This window comes from Tachypleus tridentatus, chromosome 13 (genome assembly GCF_004210375.1).
Source record: "Tachypleus tridentatus isolate NWPU-2018 chromosome 13, ASM421037v1, whole genome shotgun sequence".
Taxonomy (NCBI): domain Eukaryota; kingdom Metazoa; phylum Arthropoda; class Merostomata; order Xiphosura; family Limulidae; genus Tachypleus; species Tachypleus tridentatus.
This window is the reverse complement of record NC_134837.1, coordinates 75,725,847-75,749,810: the sequence shown is the minus strand read 5'-3', so window position 1 is coordinate 75,749,810 and position 23,964 is coordinate 75,725,847. Positions and strand designations below refer to the sequence as shown.

The following is a 23,964-nucleotide window of genomic DNA, read 5'->3' as shown; positions in this document are numbered from 1 at the left end:
ACCAACGATAAGTCTGGTTATAAATTACGCACACAAACAAATACAAAAATGAACGAAGTATCATAAACGCTGAAAATGGCTTGATAAATGTTATTTAAAAAAGAAAAACTTTACAGTTAGGTTTCATTACGTATAGTTTGCTGTTGTTTTTTTTTTTTTTGTATAAGCAAACCTAAAACGGTTTTTCTAAAGCGTAGTTAACACAATTAGGCTTAACTGATGTAGTTAGTCTTACCGGTTTTTTTTAAGTCTCGATTGTATAGTTTTAAGTAATATTAATTACTTAGTACTCTTTAAGTAGTTTTTATACATTTGTTTTGCAGTTCATCATAATGTTAAACATGTAATGGCCATGCAGGTTTTCAGTGGAATCTAACAGTCGTGACATCAGTATCACGAATTTTGTGAGTGTTAGCATTTATCATATAAGATATGACGTAAAGAGTGTCACCCACTGAAGTAATGTCAACGTTATCTTGCAGAAGAATATTTTGAAAAAAATGAAAAAAATTAGGCGGCGCTTTTTTTCTTTTTGAGAAGATAAACTTGCTTTAGTATTCGGCAGGTGTAAAAACCAGAACATATATGAATACCAGTCTACTTACTACATGCATCCCCATCTCAGCAAGGGAATCAAACTGTCAACTATAATCCAAGATGAATCAAGCACGTGACAGTAATAACGAAGGTGGGCTGCTTTCTGTATATCCAGAAAGAAGTCACACCCACCTTGACGTACTTGTGCTGTGATTGTTAAAAGCCGCTTAGATAACCTTCGAAGCCATCATTAAAGTATCAGTTGTAAGGGAACGTCACAGAAAATAATTTGTACACAACAATTAAAGCAACAGAACTTTGCAACTTCGAATCTAAAATTCTATTTCGGGGGGGGACTAGTGATTAGAGTAGAGTCAGTGCATTAAATCAAAATTAAGTTTTAATTAATACATTTAATTAATGAAATTAATAAATGATTATTGCAACACATGTATAATTTTAATGCGCAACCGAATATTAAATTTCTTAACTCACTCTTTCAAAAGAAAGAAACCATATTAATTTAAAAGGCGGGGGGGGTGTAATTGAGTTTTAAGATTAGGTCTTTAGTATTTTCGAATTGGCGAGTAGCGAAATCGTAACATTTACTAGATGTTTCGTATGGGTTATAAATCAGATCACTTACATTTTCATGCGAACCTCCAAATATTTCAACCAAAACCAATTCTTCCATGATGTTAGTACCAAGGATTAAATTATGATGTACTAGAAAGATGCTCCAAGTCTTTGAAATGCCCTTCAAACGACTTCCTCCACTGTTTATTGTGTTTGACCCGATGACCACGATCGCTCACTATTGTCCGACATCGCAAATATCATTGTTAAAAGTATGACAAGTTCAGTGTTGGATCAAACATCTTGAAAAACATTCCAAAGACTTTCATCTTCATGGAAATAAGGGCGTTAGTTGGTCTTATAATAAAGGCTGGATTTCAGAGACCAGCTAGGTTCGAATCTGTTTGATACGACAAAATATTATACTTTAAGCTTTGGGTGCGTTATAAAAGTGACAGATAATCCCTTAGCGTTGATGGTGGATGGTAGAATATTACTGACCGACCAGTGGTAAGTTATCCTTAGTGGTTTTTAAAAGCGAGGCGAGTGTCGTATGAAGAAGTCGTTTGTATCGATAAATTGTCCGATACGATACAATCTATGTATCTTTATAAAATTTGGCAAGCTTTTAGCTAACATTATAAGTCTTTTGTACAAAAATAATCAGAATTTATAATAGAGTATTTTTGGTAAAAATTAATGATTCAATAAAAGTTGTTGTTTTGAATTAACCACAAAACTACACAATGGGTTATCTGTGTTCTATCCACCACGGGTATCGAAACCCGCTTTTTAGCGTTGCAAGTCCGCAGACATACTACTGTGTCACTAGAAGACAAGAGAAAACACGAGTATTTATAACGTTGGTTTGTTTTTGTCTTAAAGTAAAGCCATATTGGGCTATTTGCTGTGCTCACCACGAAGAATCGAACACTAGATGTTAATGTTATAAGCTTATAGACTTATCGTTGTCCCATCGGGAGAATTTCGATAAAGGAAGACAAGAGTTGAATACTACATTACATATAAAATATTGTCTATTTTGTTTCTTGTTTTACTTTCCTTGCCAGTTGCCATCAAACCTGAGAAACTGGAAAAAAAATTGATAAATATGAAGTACTTAAATAAGACAATGTTAGTAATATAGATAATAAATTTATAGAAACACAGTCAAAAACTTTGTAACACCCCTAGTAGCTTTGCTATAAATACAGTAACACATAATACAAAGTACGGGGACAATAGCTTCCAAAACCACTTTTACACACCAAAAGTCACAAAAGCCATCGAAGGATTTTGGAAGTACGTGGTAGAACAAGATAACCATGTTTATAATTCTTTTGATAATCTAGATGATAACAGATGTTGATTTTATTGCGTGGCTGGAAACTGTGAACTTTGACTTGTAAGCCTTCTTCAGATTCTTGTTTATTATAACGACAGAATATAATTTCGGTTTCATGGTAATGGTTTGTTAAAGTTGGAGAGTTCGTTTTTTAAACACACGGGTGAGGGCGTTGCTCCGGACTGGACAGAGATGTTATTTAGGAGGCATCAAGGTACCGCTGTATATAATTTTCTCGCTTTTATGGACAACAATGAAAATAGCCTCTTTTGAAATGTTGCGTTCTTTGGCTTTACGTCACTTACCAGTCCCCTTGTATGAATATGATTTCTTATAAAGAGCTGTAGTATACATTCTTACAGACACTAGTCTATTTGTAGCTGTATTGGATTATAGGATACTCAGTAATTCGCCATACCGAAAAACACACACATACGTCGCTATGAATGGCGTCTGCCATACAACATTCTACTTAAATACCACACAGAAACCATAACAAAGGGTGATTAACTCTTTATAGCAGTTGAGGTGTTACATAAAAAAAAAAACGGCATCGAATATTTTTTAAATAAAAATTACTTCGGTAAATGAATGAAACATATGTTTCAATACACTTACTTTTTGAAATGATTTATGTTCAATAATTAAAAATTTACCAATCACGTGTTAAATGTTTAACAAAGTATTTGTTTTAATTTCTATCCACAAAAATGACGACACCACATTAACTTGCACTAAAACATTCATACTAATAACAAAAGGTCCTATTTGTTACTATACATTAGTATTAGACCTATTATATTTTTAACACTGCAATCTACAGGGTGTTCGGAAAATCATTGCGCAGTTTCGTCTGTTAATAAATATAAGTGCACAGTGACTTTCCGAACACCCTGTATATTTAGGCCTCTACCAGTTTGCCCCTGATGAAGAAAGATCCAGCTTTCAAAAGCGCTCGGTTTATCGGGTTTCTATTTCATTTTTATCCCTAATGTACTTGTTACAGAATACAGTGTTAAAAAATAAACTAGGTTTAATACTAATGTGTAATCACAGGTAGGTTAATTATCATATCACAGCAAAACGCTCATTTTATACTAAGAAATATTTCTGATGACTTTACTATTTTTCAATGCCAAATATTTGCCTTACCTGTTCTGGTTTTAAACCCGAGGGTACCCAGGTATACTCCTCCAATGCACAGCCGCTGTCGTCATCAGATTGAGAATGACGTTGTTGTGCATCATTGCTACTGCCAAATGGCAGCGCCATCTTATGAGCGATACGTTCAGTTTCCGCCATATTGGCAGATGTCATTGCGCCGCCATGATCCTCTCTGGGACACTTACAGTTCTTACAAACCTTTCTGTGGAAGATAGAAAAAAAGAAAAAGAAACACGTTCAGAACAATTTTCTTAAATCTTTCTTTTGAATAAAATATATTTCAATACGAAGTCCTAATACTTTAACTACTTGTAAATGCAATGTATCCATGTAGTTAACAACTACTTAGACATCAGTACGAAAGAAAAGACTTTGGAGAAAAGCTGAGACTTTACTTTGGTTTCGAAAACGGAGAGAATGAAGACCTGGTGGTGAATGTTTTGTAAAGACACGTACTGTAACACAAAACTAGTGCTTTTAGAATGTGAGGGGGTATAATACCCGTCAATGTAAAAAGTGAACGGAGTATACATCTTCTTCGTCTTTCATGTATATTACGTCTAATCCATTCAGTAGCAGCCAAGCTATCAAAGGGCAAATATAATACGTTCAGGAAATGCAAAGTAATCGAACAAGGCTATGTGATGAGTTTGATGGAATATATCACTGTTACTTCTTCCGCTTCCAATTGGCTTATTTGTTGATATATCCGGCTCCCTCTAACGTTCGATAAACAAATGAACTCATTTTCTTTCTTCCTTTTTTAAATATTGTTTGAATATATTACATGCTACCAGTTTCTATTTTAAAAAATCAACTGGAGATATACAGAGAAAAAATTATTGATCTGCTGATAACCGATCAATACTTATTGCCAATATTTGCAAAACGCTGATATATTAACTACAGAAGAGAACTAAATGTATGTGCGTGTATATATGTGTTTGTTATAACTCAAAAACAAATTTAACAAGAAACACTGCATCAATTTAAAATATCCTAGGGTATAAGCTGCAATGTGAGATTATAAAATGTACCCTAGGTTTTGGAGGTGACTGGGGAAATAGGACCCAAATTAGGGTGGGGACACACCGTTTATCAGCCTTACCCTCCATTCGCTAGATGTGGGATGTTGTGGGCTTGAGCACTCACATCTCGTTCTCTTAATTTCTATATATATAGCTTTTCTTTATATTTCATGTGAGACTAGCGAATGGAGGTTAAGACTAATAGACGGTGTATCCCCACCGCAATGAGGGTCCTACTTCACCTCCAAAACTTAGGGTACATTTTATAATTCCACATTGTAGCTTGTATCCTGGGATCTTTTCAGTTGATTCGGCGTTTTTTGTTTAATTTGTTTTTGTTTCGGCTTGTTTTAAAAGTTATAACAAACTAATATAATTAATCAGGTGTTTGGATTTGCTGTTTTTAACACAGTTCTTTCTTATGATTTTACTTTATCAAAATGCTTTTATTTTCACTAAAATTAATAAATATATATATCTTCCAATAGTTGCTATTTAACTTACTTTGCCATATCAAATAGTCTAATAAATACAAAATTTATTACAGATGCTTAGATTGGTGTGAAGAACGGCAAACCATTTATCTTTATCTTTTAATTGGTAATGTACGTTTTAATGAATCCAAAATTAAGTGTTATTATGAAAACGTCTTTTTTGTGTGTTTTTTCCAGGTTAAAAAAACAAACTCTTTCGACACATCACTTTGTTATTTTGTATTTTTCGGTGTGCCATTGGGATGAACCCTTCTGAATATGTGCTTGGACTAAAAAATGTCAGATTTTTTTTAAGACTTATCAGTATAATGATTTATCTGTTTGTTTTTAGAATTTCATGCAAAGCTACTCGAGGGCTATTTAGAAGCGACAGATTAGAGGAGAAGCAATCAGTCAACGCAACCTACGGCCAATTCTAATCAAACTACTCTTTTACCAACGAAAAGTGAGATTGACCTTCACATTATAACGCTCCACAGCTGAAAGAACAAGCATATTTAGTGACGGGATTTGAACCAAGAGGCCATGTCCTCGTTGCAAAGAATCCTTCTGAGAATCGGCTTGAATTAGTAGATGTCTGAGTAATTCCTATAGAGATATCAGTATAAGTGCTGTACAAACTGTAATAAGACTACAGCGATATTCATAAACAGAGGATTACACAAGTGCTGTATAAACTGTAATAAGGCTATAGCGATATTCATAAACAGAGGATTACACAAGTGCTGTATAAACTGTAATAAGGCTACAGCGATATTCATAAACAGAGGATTACACAAGTGCTGTATAAACTGCAATAAGGCTATAGCGATATTCATAAACAGAGGATTACACAAGTGCTGTATAAACTGTAATAAGGCTACGATATTCATAAACAGTGCTGTATAAACTGTAATAAGGCTACAGCGATATTCATAAACAGAGGATTACACAAGTGCTGTATAAACTGTAATAAGGCTATAGCGATATTCATAAACAGAGGATTACACAAGTGCTGTATAAACTGCAATAAGGCTATAGCGATATTCATAAACAGAGGATTACACAAGTGCTGTATAAACTGTAATAAGGCTACAGCGATATTCATAAACAGAGGATTACACAGGTGCTGTATAAACTGTAATAAGACTATAGCGATATTCATAAACAGAGGATTACACAAGTGCTGTATAAACTGCAATAAGGCTATAGCGATATTCATAAACAGAGGTTTACACAACTGAGTGATATAAATTATATCGTGGCTACAGTGGAATTCATTCACCGAGCATTCGTTACACATGCGATACACATCAACTATATCCAGGCTGTAATAGTATTTTCAAACACAACGGATTACACCGGTGTGACAAACTATAAATAAGCTAAAGTGACATTTATACACAGTTGTGAAAATATTACTCTTATAGCTCGTGTCACTAAAAAGAAAGATCAAACGTTTTCTCGGTGTAACTGAAATAAACAAACTACACACTTTCAAAATATCAATGAATATCAAACAACCGATCACAAAATCATATGAATGATTGTTTTTGAATTTCGCGCAAAGCTACATGAGGGTTATTTACGCTAGCCGTCCCTAATTTAACAGTGTAAAACTAGAGGGAAGGCAGCTAGTCATCACAACCCACCGCCAACTTATGGGCTACTCTTTTACCAACAAATAGTGGGATTGACCGTCACATTATAACGCCCCCACAGCTGAAAGGGCGGGCATGTTTGGTACGACCGGGATTCGAACACGCGACCCTCGGATTACGAGTCGAGTGCCTTAACCCACTCCTGGCCATACCGGGCCATACGAAGAAAGGAGAAACATTACGTTCATGCTTAATGATGACGTGTTTTCATTTTTGGTATAACTACGTTTACGTCAGGCAAGATTTTGCCTGGTGCTGTGAAAACCTTTTACACTCTTAATAAATAAAATAAATAAAACTGGCTAAAACTTGATGTATAAAATTAAAATTATGTTAACCAATAAGATGTCTAATGAGTACATCTAGTATAGTAGTAAATGTAAATTTTGCCACATCAGTTCTCGATTTTTTTCTTCACAATGGGTGATCATAGTACGTTCAAGAAAAAAACTTGAATAATAAATGTGTGTTATTTTAAAGTCCACACGTATTTTAAATTGAATTTGAAAGATAAATTAAAGTAGGTAAAATGTTCTCCGAAATGAAGAATTATTCCCTTTAATTAAGATAATAAACTTAAGATCCTGACGTTAATTAAGTGGAAAGTTAATTAATTCAACTTTTTTCTACACCTAGTCTAATAAAAACAAACATACAGAAGTCTCTAAAGATGACACTGGAAAGAGTTAAAGACACAAACTGTACAATCATTTCCTTTTTCCAAGTTTCTGTTTCAAGTCATTATATTTCCTTGTATATAGTGAATTAATACTGCTCTGTTTTTCATTAAGTAGATAAAGATCTACATTTTACACTATTTATAATTTCTCAGTTACAAAACAAAGGACATTTTACATTTCACAGCGTGCCATATTTCAAAGAGCTGAATGGGAAAACGCGTTACGACTGGGGATGGAATTTGAGGGTTTTGGGTGTTTTTTTTAAATGATGTTTTAAAATCTACCCGATAAAAATATACTCAGAGTGCTAGACCTTTTCTACGTTATAGGAGATTTATATATATAAACATGTTTGTTGAGCTACTTGTGTGGTTAACTCGTTTAGAGTTGTTTAGCAGGACTAGATGTTTATCCACTTTGCGCTCGCCACCTATCGCATTCTTGTGTAAATATTTATTCACAGTGAGCATATTCGTCACCCACGTGCTAACGAAGAGTTATATTACCACAAGTGTTATTTTGGTAATGCGCCACATGTGTGCAAAAGCTCGTATAAAGTCTTTAATCAAACAAGTAACAGAAAGACGGTACCGATGACCCTTGTTGTGAACTTCAATGTCCACTAATGTGGGGAACAGCCTCCTCAAGGGCGCGCAAATTATCTCTTGGGTGGGAATCAATTCTTAAAGTTAATAGTGCAATAATTTAAAATTAGCGTTTGTGTATATTTTTTATTAATGAAAATAATAACTACCACAACACACAACATTCTAATGTGTATCCGTGTGTTACATCTCGTCACTTTAACTCGCGCTTTCACTAAAAAAAAAAAGCAGGGGCGAAGGAAGCATATTTATTAAAAGAGGTCTAGATGACAAAGGTTTGGTTTGAATTTCGCGCAAAGCTACACGAAGGCTATCTGCGCTAGTCGTCCCTAAATTTGTAGCAAGTCATAACCACCCACTGCCAACTCTTGGGCTACTCTTTTACCAAAGAATAGTGGAATGAACCGTCACTTTAAACGCTCTCACGGCTGAAAGGACAAGTATGTTTGGTGTGACGGCGATTCGAACCCTCGACCCTCGAATTACAAGTCGAGTGCCTTAACCACCTGGCTAGATGACGAAGGAAACGACGGTGTTGAACATTAAGTCGTTATTATAGTAATAAACATTTATTACTTGAGAACAACGTTTATCAATGATGCACATCGTCCATATGGGAAAAAAAACAAAACATACCACTCACATTTGTGAAATTGACAGCCCACTGTTTTATATATTATTAGTCTGTTTTTAGAAATTTCGCGCAGAGCTACACATGGGCTATCAGTGCCTATTCATCCTTAATAATCGACTGATAGAACAGACTGAAGGTAGTTAATTAGTAGTAGCTCCTACTCGTATCTGATCGATTAATGAGATTTGACTGTCACTCTTATAGAGCACTCACAGCACCAAAATGTGTAAGCTCGTTTCTGAGTCATCAGGATGTGAACTTAGAATCCTCAGATATTTAATTTGGCCACATTAACCTGACAGCTCATAGAAATTTGTAAAAATCGTAGATTTCGCCTAATGAAGTCCAAATCTCAGTAACATTTACAGAAATACAAAAATTTCCGTTCTGATATTATTTTATAGTTCAGACCCAACTATGTCACTATACGCCTCAAAGTAGTTTAGGAGTAAGTTTGAGGGCTTATATTGCTGAAATTCGGGGTTTGATCTATGCAGTGGGGACAGCTGATATAGTCTACTGAGAAACTTTGCGCTTAAAACAAACAATAATATTAAAAACGTTCATATTATCGTTGTTGTTCACGGTTTTAGTAATGAAGAATTAGATAAAAATAACTGTAAATTAACTACAAATTAAACAAAATAAGGGTATAAAAAATTCAACACTCATTATTAAATAAAGCAGTCACGCTGTGACGTCTGACTGATATGGATCAAGGTAACCGCGGTATATGACAAAGAATTACAATGTCGGCACTCTGTTGAATACACAGATTTTTCTGAGTTACACTTTTGGTTTATGTGGCAATTCGCAGGAATCACTGGCACGCCATATTTCAGATGCGACAGGTTAGATAAACATTGTCGCTCTCTTGGAACGATATAATCTAGATGTTTAGTTAAGAATAACTGAATAACGGACAATTATTAGTGTTACTTTTAAACAAGTAGAAAAGAACAAAGTTGTGATAGAAGGAAAATATCAAAAGCGTTTAAGTCCAACTTTTATTCAAAAAGTTGGATAATTTATTACTTTCTCATGTCATGTTAACCCTAATTTTATGAAACAACCACGATTTTCATTTGCAATGCGAAATTAAAGAACCACAAACGTTACTTCTAGTGTGAGGCCCTGCATGGCCAGATGTGTTCAGGCGTTTAACTCATAATTTGAGGGTCACGGGTTCCAATCCCCGTCGCACCAAACATGCTCGTCTTTTCAGCCGTGGAGGAGTTATAATGTTACGGTCAATCCCACTATTCGTTGGTAAAAGAGTAGCCCAAGAGTTGGCGGTGATGACTAGCTTCCTTCCCTCTGGTCTTGGACTACTAAATTATCGACGGCTAGCACAGATAGCCCTCGTGTAGATTTGCGCAAAATTCAAGAACAGAACAAACTTCTGGTGTGAAATTAAAGAAAAACAACTACTAGTTTTATTTGCAGTGTGAAACAAAATAACCAGAAAGTTCACTTCAAGTGTGGGTGAAATAATTCCATCATTTATTTATTTTTGATCCAGTGTTTGGTTAACATCGTTTCAAAAGAATTTATTTTTTTCTAATTGTGCATAAACTTCAGTTGCTTCATTATCTATAAGGCTGGGAATAGCAGGTAGAGAGAAAAGAACGAACTACAAGGATTTTTTGTTCTTTGCAATACATCTTCTTCTGGACATTCCTGTTATTGCTTTACTGGTCCATCCAACTTGTACGTTACAGACTTTATACCTCACGCTGAGAACTCTTCCTAACCCCTTACAAACTTCAAAGCCTTCCGACACCACCTAGAACCGCCTTTTTAAGGTCAGACGAAAAGTCATTTTTTTTACTGTCCTACGAACTACTAATGAAGTCATTTCGTTCTAGTCCTCGGTGGGAGAGGACGATTTACGTAACAAATGCTTGACATTGTCGCTCTCCACGGGCTCACTCAAGTGAAACCAAGTAGATTGGCTGAAGCTTTCCCTTTGACAAACTGGAGAAATAAATTACCCGAAGAAGTGATCTGGGTTGGATTACTTCGGAAAATAAAGTAGGCAACTACTAAAAATAAAATTAATTAGAAAAAATCTGATGGCGCTCGATGTTAATTATGAAGTGTAAGTACTACACTCAGAACGTTATAGTGAACAGAATTACAATTAAAATTTTTTTCATCGTGCGTTTTTAGTGTCCCCCGAGTAGGTCAATGGTAAGTCTATAAACTTAGAGCGCTAAAAACTGGGTTTATACTCTTGTGGTGGGTAGAGCACAAACAGTCCCCTGAGTTGCTATGTGTTTAACAGCATACAAACAAAGTGTTTTAGTAGCCTAGTTTTACTCGTACAAAATTTCAGTTATCAGTCCATTTATAAGAGTATGTTAAAGACGGGCACTAGAAAAGTTATTAATTTTACTAAAGAAACGAAACTATTATCACTTCTTTGTTTACACACCCACACAAAATGAATTAGTGGATTTTAACCTCATGAATCACTTTTCTCCCGAGACCGAAAATTGTTATAATGTGAATATTAGTGGGAAAACAAGTGTTATGTACAATTAAAGTCCTTTAACAGCATCTATTATATTAATAAGTAGTCGTTTAGGGTAAAACGTTTAACCACACGAGGCTTACCTGTCGTCAGGAAGGACATGGGTATTAACGTAACGCTTATAAAAAGAATAAAACCCAAAGGATGGACATTCGATAACAAATGCAACAAATATTCGATATCAAAATTATAAGAACTAGCCTTCCATAGAGAAATGTAACAAAAGACGTACAACACGGAGAAATGAAGTAATATATATGCAGATTCATCGTTCTCAGTCTGGAAACATTATTAACAAATATCTGAGAAACTCAACATATGAACAATATTCGTCTTTTACTTTAATGATTTGAAATTAAAATTGAATATATTTCAACTTTCTGAAAGAATGTTGACTTGGATGTTGTTATATAGTCATGAATCTCTGGATACTTGAAAGATTAAAATATTCAGAACGTAACCCAGAAAATCGAAACGCTGTACCTAATACATGTACTGTTATTAATGAAAAGAGCATCACGTCAGATTAGACAAGCAGGTAACGTTATAGGGATAACAAAACGTAATTAAATCAAAAGCTAGAAACACCTTTTTTGTGGTTGTTGAACACTGTACTTACTCAGTGGTTGTACCAGTCAGTTCATTTGTCGTTAGTATGTTGTTGTCATTATTTAATGTTATAGACTAAACCTAGATGTTTAGTCTTACAAATGTAATAAGTTTAAATACATTGTATGAGAGTAAAGGTAATCAAGCCTAATGATTGACCACTAAACCTAAGTTGTTCTTAAATACTAGCAATGTTATTCCATCTGAAAATACGAGTATTATATTTATACCAGAGATTAACACTAAATAAAAAGGAACTGTTAAACATTCTGACTACACCAGTCATCAGATAGTAGCAATATATCCTGGCCATAGAGTACTTCTAATCTGTCTCACTACACCAGCCATCAGGTAGCAGCAATATACCCTGGCAATAGAGTACTTCTAATCTGTCTCACTACACCAGTCATTAGGTACACACAATATACCCTGGCCATAGAGTACTTCTAATCTGTCTCACTACACCAGTCATTAGGTACACACAATATACCCTGGCCATAGAGTACTTCTAATCTGTCTCACTACACCAGCCATCAGGTAGCAGCAATATACCCTGGCCATAGATTACTTCTAATCTGTCTCACTACACCAGTCATCAGAATATATCAAGCTGAACACTGTAAGCGAATCCAGTTTCAATCACCTCTAATAATAAAACCAGTAGTCGGTCGTTTTCATTACGAATGTTTTGTTTTTAAATTAGTGAATAACATTTCATCTTCTCTTGGCAATGAAATGTTTTATTCAACATTTTAACCAGAGATGAAATATCAATTATATGATGGCAAGAAAGTGCGAGAAAATTTTCATAATTGGAAACCGTTTTGAAGTCTGTTGATTTTTATCACATTTGTCGATATTAATGAAGTACACAAGATAAATTGTTTACTATCATGTCTTTGTTTATGAGCCACATGGAGGTAGAGTTTAGCGTGATAGCACAGTGAATTCGAGGTTTCATGGTTCGCGATCTATAGCCGCAAAAACGAGCTCTTCATTTTATGGTGAAACAGGAATTATCAACCAACAATAGATAAACAATAAATATTATAGTTTGAATCACATTGCATTTAGAACTTGGCTATAAATACACTCTTGTGTCTGTTGAAACACCACATTAAAAAGAACAAGCAAAGAAGTAAAGAAAAAACGTTAAAAAACGGAGGTAAATATAGGGATGGCTAATATCAAATAAGACTGTTTCGCGTACATATTATTTAATTTATTTTGTGAATGAATATTGTATGGTTGTTTAGTTTTTAATATAAGTTATTTGAAGTTGTGTTTGTAAATCATTAATGTAACGGCCCGGCATAAGGGAGTTACAACGTTACGATCAATCCCATGATTCGTTGGTAAAAGAGTAGCCCAAGTGTTGGCGGTGGGTATTGATGACTAGCTGCCTTTCCTCTAGTCTTACACTGCAAAATTAGGGGCGGCTGGCGCAAATAGCCCTCGTATAGCTTTGAGAAAAAAAAATACAAAAACAAACAGTGATGTAAAGAATATAGCGAGCAGACGATTTAGTAATAAAGATAAATGGTATGAGATAAGCAAGAAACAGCAGACAGACAGAAAATAGCAGGAGAGAGAAAAGTCACTGCTGAGGAAAAATTCAGCGTGAAGTTAACTTCGGTAGCAGTAACATCTCTGACGTGTAATTTATTAGAGTAAGACCAACAGCAGAAAAGGACAAAAACAAGATGTGACTGAATCAGCTGAAAAAAAAAACTGACAAAAGGAACAGACGATATTTTGAAGAAAGATTAAACGAGTTTTGGAAAAGCGGGTAATTCATGCCACAATTGTAAGTGAATTATGTACAGAATACGAGTGCGATAGAAATAGGAGAAGGTTGTTCAACTTGTCAACTGACAATTTAAAGTAGTTGAACAGGTTTAAATGGGCTTTTATCAAGCAGAAGGGAATTATATAGTTTATGAAATGCTTGTGTTCTTTCTCAGTAGTGTAAAGAATTTGTTGTACACAAGGTTTAATTAGTTTCTAATATATTATTTTGAAAACATTAGCACCTGACACAATCCTTCAAAAACAATGGAAACATGATTGTAGAGATGGCATTTGCATCATTCCTACACAACAGCACAGACAAACAGTGTAATAGAATATATTCTATTACACTGTTTGTCTGTGCTGTTAATATATATTAACTGACAAAAATAGGGTAAATTAAACTCGATTGTGATTGCATATATTGCTATATTTTAATTCTTTATTTTGCTGTTATGTAGGGATGATGGAAATACCATCACTTCTATCTTGTTTACATTGTTTTTGAAGGACTTATACTAGCCATCCCTACATTTATTTCTTTGTTTTGACAAGTTTTCCTTGTGTTTTGTTGTCGTTGTTGTTGTCTGTGTATAGTGAATGTTACTATTAACTTGTTGTAAGTTATTAAAATGCATCCTACTAGTAACAACCTGTGCGAAAACACTTCAATATAATAAACGGTATAGATATTTAACGAGCCTCTTAAGCACCTTTAAAAACATTATTATGGTTTAAGGACTAAAGAAAAACTTTGAATAAAACTATAAAAAATACTGAAGTAAAACTAAAAAATCACAATAAAAATATTTATATTGTAAAACAATTTTCGTAGTTCTTATCCTTGTGACTGGATAGTGAAATACACAACATTGCACAGTAAAAACTTGTGGATGTTCTATTTGTTTTATTTGAAACCCGACAACTGTGTCTATTTTTCAGGTAGGAATTCAGTACACACGTCTACTACATAGCAGTATTTGGAGTAATAAAACTAAATTATAAGTTCACCACACCCCCATTTGTCTATGTAACGATTTACATATTTCTTTTAAAATTACGTATTCTAAAAATTCTCATATATCAGATTTGTCAGACGTCTAAACAAGTATACCAATTTAAATAAATATTCAAATTTATTTATGGTAAAACTGAGGCTAGGCATAGATAGTGCTTTACCTGCGTGACCACGTATGGAAAGGCCCAAGGTTCGCGCCGCGATATTGCTGAGTACGCTCTATTATTTCAGCTGTGGGTGCTTTATAAGAGTGAGAGTCAATTCCATTATCCAGTTTCGAGTGCTTTCTTTTCAAAAATTAAGACAACTATACTTAAACCCTAGAGGACATTTGTCTGCTCATTTAGTCCATTAAAATTGAAAATTCCAATGATAATAAGAGAGACTGCTATAAATAGAATTGATCATTAGGGTGGAAAAATATAGTTTCTCATTTTACAGAATTGTCAGTTTTGGTGTTGTGTCCGATGTGAGGATCATAACCTGAGTTTATGAAGACTTGAATGAATGTTCTAATAATATAAAGCAGTAATATAATTAGATTGACTCTTTTATTTTGCTGTTATGTTAAAATTGAGATTTTAACTAGATCTATACCTAAGTGATCGCATTGTGCAAACAACTACACATCAGGAGTTATAAATGAATTAATTGTACGCTAGAGTTGTCAGTAAGGTAGCAACTAGTAACGAATGCACACTGCAGTAGAGAGAGAGAGGTGATTAATGTAAAGTGGTTAATGTGGCTACAGACTAGCTAGAATGGTAGTGAGAGAGAAAGAGAGATGATTAATGTAAAGTGGTTAATATGGCTACAGGCTAGCCAGAATGGTAGAGAGATAGAGAGAGATGATTAATGTAACGTGGTTAATGTGGCTACAGACTAGCCAGAATGGTAGAGAGAGATAGGTTTAATGTAAAGTAGTAACTTTGATTAACTAGTTTTAAACCAATAAGAAAAACGCAAGATATGAAGACTACTTGTTCAGAATGAACTTGATATTTGTTAGAAATAAAAATATTCAAACTATAAACTTTACTGAGAAAATGTATAACATGAACTTCGGTAACAAAATATAACTAATTACGATTGGTATTGATTTTGAAGTAAATTCCACGTGAAATTTGAATGAAAGATAAACGATTTCATCTCGTGTTTTGTAACAGTAGAATGAATGTTATTAGCAAACTATCACGACACTTCGGCTATCCATAACAGGTTAACTTAGCAGCGTGCCAGAAGACCTATATAATACATAAAAATTTACGTTTCATTGAAGTACACGCCTCTTAACAATTGGTTATCGGGCGCTTATGATTTACACAAACATTGGAGTTGATGTACAATTGTCCTTCCTAAGCCTAAGATAACCAACCATAATTTTATTTTAAGGAAAATTGGGTTATACATACACGAACCATAGGACACGCATAATACACACTCATGGCACCGAACATGAGCAGTTATTTAAATAAATTCGGTCTTGTCACGTACGACAAAGTTAAATTATCCTGTGGGGAAAAAAAAAACTGAAAGAGTAGATTTTAAGTAATTGTAGAAGACGGTAAAATAGTTTAATTATATATTGTTTAAAGTTTACAAAAACACCCTAGTGTTTGTTTTTGCCATCCTTGTCTCTAAAGCGTGCGTGACCAAGTCTTTCACAGCTCAACATATTCAGGTCGTAATTGTATAAGGTCCATAGGCCTAACTCTAATAATAACCTTTCAAAAGTTATGCATTTTAACCGTACTTTGAGGTAACATTATGTCATAGCTGTAAATTAATATTCTTAAACATAAAATAAGTTTTTTTTATTTTCAAAAACCGTAGAGCGTACTTTAAATTTAATCAGGTAAATCGTTTTTAGTGATAAACTAGTTTTTATAGATGTAAAACAAAATTTAACAAACACTACACGTTTGTGTTTTTGTTTTATTTGCTTTATCAAGCTAAAATTTAGTGTAAGTTCAAACGTTTATACTTTTAGGCAACTTTATAATTCCATAATTTAAAAAAATACGATTGAAAAAATATTTTCTTTTTTTTTTGGTTTCAAATTCGTTTTGATATAAAAATCTACAAACTCTAACAACTTGTAACTACTGAAATATAATATAAGCAGTCTCTATAACAACTTTCACAGACTTCAAAACTTTATGACGTCATAATAATGTCAAAAAGAGGACAGAAAGCGGTCCATCGAACAAACTTAATGGACCTAAGCGACTAAGTCAAAATAAATGGCTGCAAAAGAAATATAAAGTTTTTTCCTGTAATCGTATTTGTAAAGTCACATGCGAAAGAAAGGCTTTCTTAAACTGAACTGAACTACTTATCCACATTGCCTTATAATTCCACGAGCAGTAAACAAATACGTTCGAGAACATTCTTACTGAGCACGTGATAGATAGGCTAGTGTAACAGTGTCTGTGACTAGTGGCAACACGGCAGCTGAACCAATAGTTGCGTGTACACAACTATGTCCATTGAGGTATACTAATCACGCCACTATGTATAACAGAATCTCTGAGCACGGACAGATAGGTCCAGGTCTTGAATGTACAGCTGTACAGTGTCAGAAGCACCGATGAACTGTAATCCATCCGTGCTGCGATGTACAATGTATTTGTATGAAAGTAATAAATTATTATAATTAAACAAATCAAAAATCATCCACCAATGCGGTTTAGGCTACTTTCTTTTATGTTTGCGTAGTAAAATTTAGTATACTCGAATAACTTTGTGGATTTTAGTGCCATATTCCGATATATTATTCTCCGAAACTCTCTTTACCAAAACAAAGTTTCGTGGATCTTAACAGTAAGCAGTAACTAAAGTATAAGAAAGGTAAAGTCTGGTACGACCTTGAACGGCATTGACAGCTAGCTATACAAGTGTTTCTGCGCTGTGCCCAGTGTGGACATCGAACTCCGATATTAAACGTCATAAGCTCTTAAACCTACCGTTCAAACACCACAGGGCGCAGTAATAGAAAGACTTGGGTTTATCAAGGATGTTTTAGCGTATATCTGCACAAAGGATCTTTTTACCCCTCTACATCTCGAGGAATCGAACCTCGAATTTAGCGCTGCACGCCCATAGACATACCACTGACCCATTGGAAAAAAGATGAAGGTAGAACAACAATCAATAAGCTCCTGAAGAACCCATCACTGGAACAGCAACGACGCAATGTTCAGCCCTAAACCATGAAAACCAATTTTAGAAACCTGTTTTTCAAGGTAGGAGCTTGTTGCAATATCAGAGTGTCGACAAACAGTTAAATGATATAATCAAAATTAGATAAACTATTTTATACATTGCAAATCGTGGTGCCTGTCCGAGCGTTCGTCTGTTTCCCGTTTAAAAAGCTGTGCACGCCAACAAAGCTCAACATTCACTTTTGAAATGACAGTAGAACAGGCATAAATATTGTTGAAACTTCGTAGAATGGGCGGCAACTGTCTGTTGTGAAAATACGAGTGTAAAGGATGATGCTTGAAGACGAAAGGCGGAAGACTTTCGAAACGTCGTCCTCTACAATTGTGTCTCCACAACAGGGAGTTACCGTCCATTCTACAAAGTTTCATCATGAATACTCTGCCTACACAATCTATCAAAGAATGAATAATGTTGATGAGAAATTTTGTTTCTCAAGCAAATTAGAAATTAATTACATGATTATTTATATTTAAAAATGTTACGTAATTTAAATAACAAAAATGTAATTTTACCACATGTTATTGTTGAGTGGCTTTCTTAACGACTGAAATACTCAATTACTTTTCGCGATGAGCGATATAGATAGTTCAGAGTTTTGTCTCTGAGTGAAACCAAGAGATCATCACAATTAACTTTTTAAAGACCATGAAATAATTTAAATTGATAGAATAAACTTTCCCGTCACTGGGGACGGGTACTTTTGATAGGCTAACTTTAAACACTTCCCGGTATTGAGTCTCATGTTTATGGAGGATTTCGCTCGTCACATGAAATTGTGTGTTGCAAATAAAACTTAAAAACATTTTGCCAAAATAAATGTAATTTATGAATATCCTGAAACATACAATACAAAATAAATATAGCATCCATGAGTCTTTAATTAAAAGATATTTCCTGTACAGTTATATTCATTTTATAACATTAAGTTTAACTAGCTAGTATGGGTGAAGTATTTATACAAAGCAATACGGTGAAAGTCACGTGGTTAAATACTGTCGATAACCGTATTATTATTTTTAATACTGCACTTTCACACAGGCTAAATTCAAGTAAAGGAGTGCAGCACATACACTACACATAGAAACATATATAAAGTGAGAATGTCTCGAGCTATTATGCTTTTATTTTTTGTATATAGCTCGTGGTAACACGACCTATTTTTTAGGCCTTTTTTTCATAACTCTGGATAACTTATCAAAACCGCCGACTTTCCCTCTTCCACACTCTTGCTCGAGAATAATTTGTGAAATACATAAATATATCATGATATTTCCATTCACGTTCACTCGGAATTTTGAAACCGATATCCAATCAGAAGATGTCAAGCACGTGGGCATTGTTTACTTACGGTTATTGTGCTAATCTATAGACCAACTAAAAAACTAGAAAATGAAGTAAAATATCAACGATTCGCCACTAGATGGCAGGCAATACGAAAGATCTAGCAACAAAGATGGAAACTTATTTTTTATTCAACTGGTCCTTATAGTTGATATGATTTTAAAACAGAAAAATGAGATACGTTTTCTTTAGAATTTTGAAGAAAAAATACACAAACTAACAACAACAACAAAACAAACGATTTTCGACTTTAAATTCTGTTGTGTAAACCTTGCTTTCTAGAAGACGAATAACCGATGTTGATAATTATACATTTTTACCCTCGGCTGCATGTCAGAGTAAGTTTCGGGCTATAAAAGGTCGAGCTAACATACCGAGAGCTCTCGGCTTTTTTAGTCTATATACAAAGAATATAAATGAAATTAAGATGTCTATCTAGACGACTGAAGTAATAATCATGAACAATGTACAATAATCAGCTGTCACAGGACGAACCTACATTGCATTCTTACATCTAATATTACATTACAAAGTAGGATGGGAGCTTGGAACCAATTGGTAATGACGGAGAATCATTCTAAGAAAAGGTTTGTTTATTTAATGTTCATAGTCGAGATAAACGTTAGACGAATCTCTCAAACTCACAAAGCCAGTTAGAAAGGCATCAGTCTCCCACAGCGGTACACGTACTTTTAATAAGCTGCACTCGGTCTTGAAAGAAACCGAGAAAACTAGCTATAATTGGAATCCTACAAAAAATGAAAACGTAATTTTGTTTTTAACTACCAGGGTATTTTTGATTAAAACACAGATCCTAAAGTATTTTGTTTTTATTAGAAAAAAAAAGTAATTTCTTGAAATATATTGTCGTATTCAAAATCTGCCACTGGGTATAGCAATACTAAAAAAAAAAAAAAAAGAATTATTAACAACATCGTTTGGAGTTTTCTTAAAAAGATTCTCTTCTTCCGACTTTAGAATTTCTGATTAACTGAGAATGAGGCGAGTTGTTAAGTTACAGGATTTGAAATTAAATAATTCACAAGGTTTCAAAAACTCGACATTCACAAGCAAAGCGAAACCAACGAATTACAACCAAACTACACACACACACATATAATCAGACGTTTAGCACAGACAAAAAACAAACAAACTTGAATATAAAATTTCATTGATATTGTTTAAAGCAATCAAGAAGAGTGTAGAAAGAAAATTATTCCACATGAGATAACTTATAACAACCCATTTATTAGCATAAACCGATAATAAGTTGGAGGGAAAATCCCCTGTAACCATAATAAAATACAATAATTTAAATAACTACAAACTTAAGAGAAAAAAAAACAACTAACATCGGCAAAAGACTGCTGAGCTGGCTGGCACATCGAAACCTGGTTTACTAAGATAAACGAAGACTGAATGTAAAGTATCGTATCTTAAAGTGTGGATAATAAAAGATGAACATTTATGAGAATTTCATAAATAAATGAATAAAGAATATTACGACTGCGCTACTTAACGGCGGAATCATCAATAGTTGTACCTAATGCCTTATTTAAATTCAGCAAAAATAACACAAATAAAAACAACTTGTAATTGACTGGAAGAACACACATAATACACACATTGGAGATAAAACACAACCATGACGTCAAACATTTAGTTGGTGTCTAGGTTACAGCGATGATTTTCGTATCTATTCTTATATAATAATAAGAAAAATGTTCTGGGAGACTCATAATTAATAATACTTTTTTTTTTAGAATGCTAAACTCTCACATGCCCCTGGGAAATACTTCATTTTTCCGTTATATTATGGTTTATAAAACTACACCAAATGCAATTTCTTCCTCCAGTGGGTGAGCGGTTAAATATGCTGACTACCAACACTAAAAACGTGGTTTCGCAATCCCGCGGTGGACAGAATGCATTTAAAACCTTATTTATTATTTTTAACCCAATGCCTCACAAAAAAAAACTTTCCCTATCGTCGATTTTCTTAATTAATGGTAACCCCACATGCGATTTCTCCCTCTGTGGTCGGTTTTTATAACTAAAGCCAAGCGATCTCTTTTTCAGTGTTGATCATTTTTCTTGATTGAATCAGAACAGTCGTCAGTTTTCCTAGTTGAACGAAAGCGATTTATTTTTCTGTCATCAGTTTCCCAGATAGTTTATTCTGTCCTTAAGAATATTTGAACTGGTAAATCGCTTAACTTCAGAAGATTTTTATGAGCGGTATGCTGATCAAATAAATCTTTATTCGAAGGTTTTTCGCCAACGTTTACTGATATGACTGAAAATAAATAAGTTATCCAACTGTTTCGAATGTTCTTCAGTTGTGGTTTCAAAAAGGTTAAGAATACATACAGACGGTTATTATAGGACTGGAAGTTGTCCTTCTATTAAACCTCTAAATCACATCAAGATACCTACATAATCACAACTAAAATTAACTCAGTAAATGAATACTACGCAACACTGATCAAGGTTGGCTATATAAAACTGATCACAGACTACGGTATAAGGACAAATAACCTGTAATTGTACAGAAAATAAGTTCGTTTTCAATGTTAGTCGTGAGGAAAACCCGATGATATTTTGATTAGAACTGATTATTAGCCAGTCCAGCATGTGGTATATCGGATTACCGAGCCAGAAATCGTAAATATAATTTGTTCGTCCTTACTTGATGACAACAGTAACGTCATGGACCACTGATTCTGTCATCATGAAACTTCGAGCTGTCATATATCAAAGAGTACTTACATACGTATTGATTACGAAATACAAGAAAACAAAATATGAACATTAAATACATAGGTTGTTACAGAATGTTAGCGCAAAGATAAAAGGATATCTGCTAATAGACGTCTCTAATTTTGGACTGACAGACTAGAGGTCTGTCAAATAGTCAACAGTACCAATTCTTAGACCACTCTTGCCTGATCAAAGTGTGATGTGCTGTCACTCTTATAACTTATTCAATATGTGGAGCAAATTTTTTGGGCAACTGAGGATCACATTCAGCTCAAATTTAAATTAATAAAAAATGGTAAATGATTTTCAACAGGTCTAAGACGTGATCCAGTCTTACTGTAAACCACTATCTGTAATATTTAAGTGTTTGTTACCATATTCATGACATGAGAAACGTAAGCTGTAATATTTGAAATGGTTAAAAAAAAAAAAACTGTCCTCAAAATATGTTGAGTGGAAACCCGATTTTTCAACATACACTTCTAGCTTTTCATCTATTCTCTGGTTTTTCTTCATAAAGAAGAAGAAAGAAGTTCGGGTTATGATATAACGGAACGCACTAAAAAAAATAAAATAGGATTTTAAACGTTTGTTTCTACGAGTTGGATATTAACACCATGCGATATTAATTTATTGCATTCAGCCACTGTTTACCACCTTTGTGGTATCCGTGTTTGTAAGTGACATCAAACAGAAGTTAACATGGAGACAGTTAAGAATTTTTTTACTCCTCCTGATCGATAGGGGGGAAAAAAATCTTAACTGTCTCTATACTTGTCACTTGTCATACCGATGTACTAATACAGTCACGCAAGCTAAATCACACTATCTTATCTCGTTATGTAAGTTTGTCATCATACACTGGCAACCTAAAACTGGATAACCATACTTTATGTGAAATAATAATACAGGAGGTTGGGTATTCCAACATGATGTTGCCAAAGACCGTTGGGTAGAGTTTCTTCTTTTTGAGAAGTTCAAGATAAAACACTCCCCTTCCAAAGAAAAAAACCCATCTGCGCCGAAAACAAACACCTATTTGACCAATGATTAACAGTTACGTATCTAAATTCTTTCGAAGTTATAAATCAGGGGTTCGATTCCATTCGGTGTTCACAGCAGATAGCCTAATGTGGCTTTGCTATAAGAAAACACACACTTTCGAGGCTAGCATTCTTCTATTAAGTCCTGTACAAGCAGCATATTAAAATATATCGAAAGTTTCTCTTGGTGGATTTATAAGCCACAAAAACGTATGCTATATTACTACAATAATATTTCATGAATCAAACAATGGAGTTTTAATAAAAGTTCGGGTGAACTAGTGATATATAAGTGTTTAGTTTACTAATGTGTTCTTACAACCAGCACAATTATAGTTCCTAAGGTTTTAGTGTTATGTGCCGTAGCTTTGCCACTAAAACGCTGGTGTGGGGGAAATAACATTAAGAATTTTTTTACGATTGTAAAAACATAAAAAATTACTTTAAGTTGTATGTTAAATCACATTAACGTTAAAATATGTTTATTTGCGAGAGTCTTACCGGAGCCTTCCTAGGGCAACAAACAACCATATGACACTGGTTGTACTAACATACAATATTACATTGAGCAGCGCCGACGCTAACATAGTTCACATTTTAATTCTAAGTAATTCTTCCGTTTCCAAAATTAAATATTCTGATGTATTTAACATTCGTTATATTGGTTTTTGAATTTCGCGCAAAGCTGCTCGAGGGCTATCTGCGCTAGCCGTCCCTAATTTAGTAGTGTAAGACTACAGGGAAGGCAGCTAGTCATCACCACCCACCGCCAACTCTTTGACTACTCTTTTACCAACGAACAGTGGAATTGAATGTCGCATTATAACGTACCCACGGCTGAAAGGACAATCGTGTTTGGTGTGACGGGGATTCGAATCCGTGACCTTCAGATTACGAGTTGGGTGCCTTAACCAACCTGGCCATGCCGGGCCTGAAAT

General features: G+C 34.3%; 1 protein-coding gene across 5 annotated transcripts in view; it reads right to left on the bottom strand.

Annotated features, from left to right (window-relative positions):
- Positions 1–23,964, bottom strand: part of LOC143237197 (uncharacterized) — a 234,949-nt gene that overhangs the window by 54,789 nt on the left and 156,196 nt on the right. For all 5 annotated transcript variants that reach the window (XM_076476179.1, XM_076476181.1, XM_076476182.1 and 2 more), the window contains one exon: positions 3,611–3,824. In XM_076476179.1, coding sequence (XP_076332294.1) covers positions 3,611–3,824 — 214 coding nt within the window. The remainder of the gene's footprint in view (positions 1–3,610; positions 3,825–23,964) is intronic.